This window comes from Symphodus melops (genome assembly GCF_947650265.1).
Source record: "Symphodus melops genome assembly, chromosome: 15".
In the NCBI taxonomy this organism is placed as follows: domain Eukaryota; kingdom Metazoa; phylum Chordata; class Actinopteri; order Labriformes; family Labridae; genus Symphodus; species Symphodus melops.
This window is the reverse complement of record NC_136705.1, coordinates 25,611,215-25,620,293: the sequence shown is the minus strand read 5'-3', so window position 1 is coordinate 25,620,293 and position 9,079 is coordinate 25,611,215. Positions and strand designations below refer to the sequence as shown.

The 9,079-nt window shown below is 42.6% G+C and overlaps 2 protein-coding genes and 1 long non-coding RNA gene across 6 annotated transcripts in view; 2 read left to right on the top strand and 1 right to left on the bottom strand.

Moving 5' to 3' along the window:
* The first annotated feature begins 2,942 nt into the window (after positions 1–2,942).
* chchd1 (coiled-coil-helix-coiled-coil-helix domain containing 1) lies at positions 2,943–5,244 on the top strand. Its single transcript, XM_079362135.1, has 3 exons — positions 2,943–3,213; positions 4,461–4,579; positions 5,106–5,244. Exons 1-3 carry the CDS (start codon positions 3,078–3,080, stop codon positions 5,214–5,216), a joined length of 366 nt encoding a protein of 121 aa, XP_079218261.1. The 5' UTR covers positions 2,943–3,077; the 3' UTR covers positions 5,217–5,244.
* LOC306835531 lies at positions 5,103–6,064 on the bottom strand. Of its 4 annotated transcripts, none has more exons than XR_013780654.1 (3): positions 5,538–6,064; positions 5,267–5,457; positions 5,103–5,226 (listed from the first exon to the last, which is right to left on the bottom strand). It is a non-coding gene; the product is annotated as an uncharacterized lncRNA (long non-coding RNA). The 4 variants fall into 4 exon arrangements; XR_013780655.1 differs by having other exon boundaries at positions 5,123–5,226; positions 5,294–5,457; positions 5,538–6,063; XR_013780657.1 differs by lacking the exon at positions 5,538–6,064 and adding an exon at positions 5,498–5,531 and having other exon boundaries at positions 5,123–5,226; positions 5,294–5,457.
* Positions 6,065–6,579: 515 nt separating this feature from the next.
* zswim8 (zinc finger, SWIM-type containing 8) overlaps positions 6,580–9,079 on the top strand; it is a gene marked incomplete at its 5' end in the record, with an annotated part of 28,523 nt that continues 26,023 nt past the window's right edge. Inside the window, 2 exons of the mRNA XM_079362347.1 lie at positions 6,580–6,585; positions 6,871–7,020. Coding sequence (XP_079218473.1) covers positions 6,580–6,585; positions 6,871–7,020 — 156 coding nt within the window. The remainder of the gene's footprint in view (positions 6,586–6,870; positions 7,021–9,079) is intronic.

The window sequence follows — 9,079 nt, the reverse complement described above, 5'->3', positions numbered from 1 at the left end:
TACAGTCTCTAAACTACAGGAGGTAGAGTCTGCAGTTATCAGACCTGCTGCTACCTACAGTCTCTAAATGTCCTACAGGAGGTAGAGTCTGCAGTTATCAGACCTGCTGGTACCTACAGTCTCTAAACTACAGGAGGTAGAGTCTGCAGTTATCAGACCTGCTGGTACCTACAGTCTCTAAACTACAGGAGGTAGAGTCTGCAGTTATCAGACCTGCTGGTACCTACAGTCTCTAAACTACAGGAGGTAGAGTCTGCAGTTATCAGACCTGCTGGTACCTACAGTCTCTAAACTACAGGAGGTAGAGTCTGCAGTTATCAGACCTGCTGGTACCTACAGTCTCTAAACTACAGGAGGTAGAGTCTGCAGTTATCAGACCTGCTGGTACCTACAGTCTCTAAACTACAGGAGGTAGAGTCTGCAGTTATCAGACCTGCTGGTACCTACAGTCTCTAAACTACAGGAGGTAGAGTCTGCAGTTATCAGACCTGCTGGTACCTACTGCACCACCCATTCATCCCAATCCTTGTTCCTGTATCTTCCCCCTCCCATTTATTTTCAAGCCATACCAGTTTTAGCAGATGAATGTTCATTTTGAATGTAATTTTGCCCAATATTTCTGTTTCTTTAAACAAAAGTTTTTATTGCCTCTTTAACTTTGTAAATGCCAGGCTTATGATGGATTAAGAATGAATCTTTGTAATGCAACAATGAGTACAACTTAGAGAAACCAAAGGCCGAATTTGTCTGGATTTTTGTAGTTTTTGTCTCTAACAGCAGGGGGGGTGCTCGTTCCATTATCTGCTAAGCTAAGCATTTGGCAGACACACATTTAACCCTAACTGTTTTTATCTGGTTACATCATAAGAAGATGAGGTTTACTCAACTACCCTCCTCCTTTTTAATATATGATGCCGCTTGACTACCCCCGGACTCTGTTAAGATGATACAGAAGGATTTTTGACAAAGTCTGTGGACAAAGTTGAATAATTACATTTCTCTGCTGGTTGAGCTCTGAATGAGGCCGTGTGGGGGTCATGTGACAAACCAGTGAGGAAATTAAATTAGTCTCAGTGTCTTTAATTTAAAGGACCAAAACTCGTCTGTACTCATCTTTTTGAGACAACCAGGTCCAACATGATGTCTAGACAGGAAGTCTGTCTCAGTGTCCCACAGGAACAATAAACCTGAGGAGGCATTTGACTCTGACTAACTTGCATGTGCAGGTAGCTCATGTAAGTGTAGATCCCATCATAATATAATACTATAACAGAACACAACTATATCACAGTGTAGATCTATGGGGATTATTTGACACAAGGGTTAGGGTTATAGGGTTAGAGTAAGAAATCAGGTTAAACTGTGAATGATGTCCTGAAGTTGAACATCACTCATTTCCTAAAATTACTGAAGCATTTCCAGAAACATTGGCTCCATTTATGAAAACTCTTAACTGAAAAATGTTTTGTATTTTTTACTCTGTCAATCAAAAGTCTTTAAAAATATGAATAAATCAAAAGAGGGAAATAGGAACTGATCCTGGCACAGACTGGAATTCATGTCTGAATCTGCAGAGTCAGCAGGTGAACTCAGAAACATTTGCTGCAGGTAGAGGACGTGCAGAGACACAAACGTCACACAGCAGGAATGTTTCAGAACACTCACACTTTAAACCCACAGAAAAGTACTCTCACACTTTTCATTCTTTGCAAACTTTGTATCAATCGATCAATCAATCAATCTTTATTTATTTATATAGCGTCAATTCATAACAGGCGTTATCTCGAGACACTTTACATAAAGCAGGTAAAGGACCTTACTGATGGATATATGGGAGTTCTGTTTGACCACGATATGGGTTAGGTTTATTGTTAGTCCCTAAGGCCATCTTCTGGAGGGGCCTAACAGCAGACAATTATATAACAGTGTCATCTACATACACTGAACAGCCGACTGTTTCAGCTGTCTGCTAAACATTTTATATAAACTGAAAAGTCAGGGCCCTAAACAGAACCTGGTGAAATTCCCATTTTGCAGGTTTGGACAGATGACTGTGGTTTATTGTCACACTCGGCTCTCTGTGGTCGAGGTGAGATCTACATCAAGAGATTACATAATTAGAAACATTTAAACAGTTTATTTAGTAGTTTTAATGTTTTAAATCCAAACTTTCTGCTCGTTTTATACCACCTTCTTCCAATAACTCAGGTTTCATGTAGCTGACTCTGAATATTCATGTCTACCTAAAGTTCGGGTAAACACTCCACCTACGATCTGGACTTCTGTTCTCAAACGTGCTCGGGCACGATGTGGTTCACCTTCCATGAGTGTGCTCTCAGGCTCTTTTCTCTAGCAACTCGTGAAATAGGTCACTAACGAGAACATTTAAAATAAGTGTGAATCATGCTTGAGGGATCAGAGTGAGGGAGTGGCCCGAGGCATTTACCCTTTTGGGGGGGGGGGGGGGTTAGCCTAACCCTAACCCCCCACCCAGGAATTGGTTTGGCAGCTCTCCAACTACCAGACCAATTATCAGATTTTTTGTCCACACCAGGACTTGAACCGGCAACCCGGTTTCCAACCCAAATCTCTGCCTGCAGGTTCTTTCCTGTGTTCACCCGGTCACGTTTTAGACTGCTTCTTCATTTACCTGTCTCAGTTCAGCTGTTTCATGCCTCATGTGAGCATGTCCAACAATCTCATCTGAACTGATTAATTAATATCTGAAACAGAATGCTCTCATGACTCGCCAGAAATCTGCCTGGAGGTCACAAATTAATTATAACCCTTAATTATAACCCCTAACCCCCCATAAACTTTAATATCTAATAATTATAAAGATTATTCACTGTAATAATGATTATAAAGATTATCCATTGATTCCATTTATTATTTAATGATTATAAAGATTATTCACTGTAATTTCCCGTATTGTCCCTGAACGCATCATTGACGTACGGCGCGTTTTGCGACAGTGCCGTGGATTGTGGTCAACATGGCGCGTGCCTAAGCAGCTGTTGTAAAGTCGGAGCTGCGCGTGGTAAATCAGCTGTTTGCTGTCGGAGGAGAAGCACGTGATGGCGGCAGCAGGAGTCCTGATCCAGGAGAAGGTCAGCAGGCTGATCAGTAAACAGAACCAGAAACCGGTCCTCAAACCGAACCGACCTCTGACCCTCAGGGACGCTGTGGCCAACCGGAAACTGAAGAAAGGAGGTACGTCACGTGGCGGCGGTGGCGCTCTGATTGGAGGTCATAGTGGATCTGGATTTCCCCCATAAGAGTTTGGACCCTAACGTTCACTCTACCCCCTAAATGTTTATTAACTGAGTGATTCTGATCTTTATATTAATGTTTATTAACTGAATGATTCTGATCTTTATATTAATGTTTATTAACTGAATGATTCTGATCTTTATATTAATGTTTATTAACTGAATGATTCTGATCTTTATATTAATGTTTATTAACTGAATGATTCATGGAACATGTTTCTGGATCATTTCAATGACAGACACGCACTGAGCGCTGATTCAGCACGCTGTAAAGGGTTAATGTCCAACAGTCTGGACAACAGAACTCCCCATGTAAAAAGTTCTGATCCAGGACCTGGACCTGCTTGTGGGAAGATTTCGTATCAAGATGCAGCAAATGCATTATGTCTGATTACATCTTAGTCCACTTATACCTTCTCTGACACTAGAGGTCTGTACTAACACTCTTTGACTCTTTATTGATCGGTTAAATGTTTTAGTATAGTTGCACTGTCGTTATTTGCTGCTCTGTGTGCCCTTGAATTGCCCCCCAAGGACAAATAAAGTTTTTTTTTATTTGAATTTGAAATCCAAGAGAGCGCCTCTCTCTCTCTTGCTGCAGAGTATAAAGTCAATCGCAGGTTTGTTAGTTTTCCAGAGATCCCCCAACATGCTGGCTTTCAGGGGGGTCAAAGGTCAATATGGGATTTAAGTTTTAGATCTGAATCAACATGAAAGAAAAGCAAAGCATCAAAACATGAAACAAGAATGAGTCTACACACACTAACACACACACTAACACACACACTAACACACACACTAACACACACACTAACACACACACTAACACACACACTAACACACACTCATTACAAACGTCTCCACGTTTCTCTTTCAACACATCGTTAGTTTTCACCAACGCTAACCTGATGAGTCGCTTTAAATGTAGCAGCAGCAAAGCATTGTGGGTCAGAATAATATGTGGGTCAGTTAATATCAGAATCATTTTTTTATGGCCAACTACATTTACATGTATTTAAATTTACATATATTTATGTTTGTATTGGTGTAAAAGAAAAAAAAACAATGGTAAAATAAGTACTTGAATAAAATGAAATATGAAAAGCAATTACCAATATATACAATATAATAAAAAACAAAATGTACAGATGAATCTGTTTAACCCTTTCACGAACACCTCCTCCTCAGAGGCGACCTGCGTCACCGAGATGTCCGTCCTGATGGCGTGCTGGAAGCTGAATAACTTCGTGGACGGTTTGTGTTCAGAGGAGATGAAATCTTTTTACACCTGTGTGGACAAAGCTCAGGTACGTTCATGAAAACACTTTCACCTGGACTGGAGGAGGAGGAGCTTAGAACTTAATTATCCCACGATGGATGTTTATAAATCAGAATCACATTTTATAGCCATGAACAGTTTCGGACGATCACATCCATCAGTCAGACTTGTAAAGCTTCACTCGTCCGGCATCATCGATTTCTGTTCAGAAATATTCTCAAAGCATCGTTAGAATCGACCTGCCAGACTTTCAGCGGTCAGGAAGGAGAGGCGGCACGTTTAGGTTATTGACGGGATCCACAACCCCCCCCCCCCCCCCCCAGAAACGAGTAATTGGATCGATCCACTTTGAAGGCAAACAAAGACTCATAGATGATTATCTTCTAAAGAAAGAAATCATTGATTATTATATACATACAAATATTATTATAAACATCAATCAAACATCCAAAAATCAATCTGTGGTTTTAGTGTCTGACTGTCCAAAAGTTCCTCTTCTTCCTCTAATCTTATAGACATCTTTAGTAACCATGGTAACCCCCGCTTCTCTGCAGGCATCAATGAAGAAGAAATCTGATCAGAACATCCTGCAGGGAGGACGCCTCCCTCCAAAACACGCCACGAGTCTGCTCAATAGATTCCCCAACCTGACCTCTGAGACCTGACCTCCAAGATCTCACCTTCAAACCTGACCTCCAAGATCTCACCTTCAAACCTGACCTCCAAGATCTCACCTTCAAACCTGACCTCCAAGATCTCACCTTCAAACCTGACCTCTGAGACCTGACCTCTATGGCCTGACCTCCAAGATCTCACCTTCAAACCTGACCTCCAAGATCTCACCTTCAAACCTGACCTCTATGGCCTGACCTCCAAGATCTCACCTTCAAACCTGACCTCCAAGATCTCACCTTCAAACCTGACCTCCAAGATCTCGCCTTCAAACCTGACCTCCAAGATCTCACCTTCAAACCTGACCTTCAAACCTGACCTCTGAGACCTGACCTTCAAACCTGACCTTCAAACCTGACTTCTGAGAGTTAACTCGGTGAGACAAAGAGGATGATGACGATTTAAAGACTGTCAAATGATGAAGAGCTATAGACAGTGATGATGATGATGATGTAATCAGGATACAAACATTTTATTCAGATAATTCTTGTTTTAATTTAAACGTCAGCACAGTAACCCTTATTTATGTTTTTCATAGCTCTGATGTTTGTACGACTGCAGCTTCTGTTCGCTCTGTGTCTTTAACATTGATGTTATTATTACCTGACTCTGAGTTGGATATAAGGTGACTCGGGATTTGTTGATCTAATGAAACTGAAAGCTCTCAGTCAGAGAATCTTATTGGTGGTTTGATGTGATTATTGTTGATTCTTCTTCTTTTCTTCAGTTTCCTGTCATCTCAAATGCTTCAAATGGAAACTGAATGTAATCATCTGATGAGTCAATCATCACTGTGTTTTATTTTGCAGCAGCTTCAGTGTGAATAAAGTTTGTGTTCATGTGAAATAAATCCTCTGTAAACATTAATCAAGCAGTCCTTATTTTATTTCATAATTGTCATGATTTAGTCTTGGCTTCCTCTCTCGTCTGTAGTTCTCATGCTTTCCCTCGTGTTTCCCTGTGTCTAAATGTTTTTAGTCTTTAGTGTCCTTGTGTCCTTCTATGTTGTCTGTAAGTTTGTTTCCTGTTTTACTTCAATGATTCCTGGTGTTTACTTGTTTTACTGTTTCCAGTTTTATTTTGTAAAGTCTTCTCCCCGTGCTTCTGTTTTTTATATCCTTTAGTTCCTTGGGTTGTTTTATTACAGCTCATTTCTTCAACACAATCATCCCGGACTGGTCAGGAAACTCTCAGACTCAGGTCTCTACCCACACACCTGCTCATGGATAAAAGACTTCCTCACAAACCGTCCACAGACTGTTAAACTTGGCAACCACGTCTCCTCCACCCGCACACTCAGTACCGGCTCTCCACAGGGCTGTGTGCTGAGCCCACTACTGTACTACCTCTACACCCATGACTGTAGCCCAACCCACCCTGGAAACACCATCGTCAAGTTGGCAGACGACACCACTGTGGTTGGACTAATCTCAGAGGGAGATGAGTCTGCTTACAGGGATGAGATCCTGAAGTTGACAACGTGGCACTGAATGCCACAAAGACCAAGAAAATCATCCTGGACTTCAGGAAGCACCACGCAGACCCAGCTCCCCTCTACATCAACAGTGTCTGTGTAGAGAGGGTCCAGACCTTCAAGTTCCTGGGAACCCTCATCTCGGCTGACCTCTGACCCCGAACATCGTGGAGATCACCAAGAAGGCCCAACAACACCTGCACTTCCTGAGCGTGCTCAGGAAGAACAACCTGGATGAGAAGCTGCTGGTGAACTTCTCCTGCTCCTCCATAGAGATCCTGCTGCTGTACTGCATCACAGTGTGGTACGCCAGCTGCACTGAAGTAGACAGGAAGTGACTTCAGATCAACACAGAGGATCATGGGCTGCACTCTCCCCTCCCTAAAGGACATTTACAACTCCTGCTGCCTGAACAGAGCGAGGAACATTGTTAAGGACAGCTCTCAGCCCGGCTGTTCGACATGCTGCCCTCTGGCAGACGCTACAGGTGTGTCTGAGCTCGGACTGAAGGACAGCTTCTTCCCCAGACTGAACCTGGACATGACCATCCTACCTCTACCACACACCCTCACACCCTGCTGGCATGTGCAATACTCTACCACACACCCTCACACCCTGCTGGCATGTGCAATACTCTACCACACACCCTCACACCCTGCTGGCATGTGCAATACTCTACCACACACCCTCACACCCTGCTGGCATGTGCAATACTCTACCACACACCCTCACACCCTGCTGGCATGTGCAATACTCTACCACACACCCTGCTGGCATGTGCAATACTCTACCACACACCCTCACACCCTGCTGGCATGTGCAATACTCTACCACACACCCTCACACCCTGCTGGCATGTGCAATACTCTACCACACACCCTCACACCCTGCTGGCATGTGCAATACTCTACCACACACCCTGCTGGCATGTGCAATACTCTACCACACACCCTCACACCCTGCTGGCATGTGCAATACTCTACCACACACCCTCACACCCTGCTGGCATGTGCAATATTCTACCACACACCCTCACACACTGCTGGCATGTGCAATACTCTACCACACACCCTCACACACTGCTGGCATGTGCAATACTCTACCACACACCCTCACACACTGCTGGCATGTGCAATACTCTACCACACACCCTCACACCCTGCTGGCATGTGCAATACTCTACCACACACCCTCACACCCTGCTGGCATGTGCAATACTCTACCACACACCCTCACACACTGCTGGCATGTGCAATACTCTACCACACACCCTCACACCCTGCTGGCATGTGCAATACTCTACCACACACCCTCACACACTGCTGGCATGTGCAATACTCTACCACACACCCTCACACACTGCTGGCATGTGCAATACTCTACGTTTCAGACTGGAATGTTTATTTAATCATTTACCCCACACTGTGAAATACTTATATCGTATATTTTTCCACTGTAGTTTATTTCATACTGTGCTATATTTATTATATCTGCTACAGTTTACATCTCATTCTGTGCAATATTTATATTTATATCGTATATCCTGTTGTAGTTCTTTTTCATTCTGTGAAAATATTTCTCTTTTTTTTCATATCCTGCTAAAATCACATCAACACTGTGCAATATTTATATTTTTATATTTCATATCCTGCTTAAATCACTTTCATACTGTGTAAATATTTATATTTTTATATTTCATATCCTGCTTAAATCACTTTCATACTGTGTAAATATTTATATTTCTATATTTTATATACTGCTAAAATTACATCTCTTACAGTGTAAATAGTTATATTGCCTCTCTGTGTTTCCCTCCTGTCTTGATTGCACTGATTGTCCTCACCTGTCTCACCTGTCTCACCTGTCTCACCTGTCTCACATGTCTCACCTGTCTCACCTGTCTCACATGTGTGTGATCAGTGTCTGTGTTTTCTGACCCTCTTGTTGGTTCATTGTCTTTAGTTCTTGGCTTGCAGAACGTTTCCCCGTGTTCTCTGCTCCCTGGATTTACTTTTTGTTTTTTTTGGATTTTGTTTTGAATAGGAAGTTTTTGTTTGTGTTTTTGTCTTTCTAGTTAAAAAAATAATTTCTGTTTATCTGCAATTGGGTCCTCCTCCCTGTGTTCTCACAAACCTGGAACAGAACCAGACTCATGTCGAACACACACAAACCAGGAACAGAACCAGACTCAAGTGGAACACAGAAACCAGGAACAGAACCAGACTCATGTGGAACACACAAACCAGGAACAGAACCAGACTCATGTGGAACACACAAACCAGGAACAGAACCAGACTCAAGTGGAACACAGAAACCAGGAACAGAACCAGACTCATGTGGAACACAGAAACCAGGAACAGAACCAGACTCATGTGAAACACA

Bases quoted from the DNA above. Each gene is read 5' to 3' on its own strand.
- chchd1 (XM_079362135.1), top strand. From the start codon at position 3,078: ATGGCGGCAGCAGGAGTCCTGATCCAGGAGAAGGTCAGCAGGCTGATC. The intron at 3,214-4,460 runs GTACGTCACGTG...CCTCCTCCTCAG, and splicing joins CCGGAAACTGAAGAAAGGAG to AGGCGACCTGCGTCACCGAG. The intron at 4,580-5,105 runs GTACGTTCATGA...GCTTCTCTGCAG, and splicing joins CCTGTGTGGACAAAGCTCAG to GCATCAATGAAGAAGAAATC.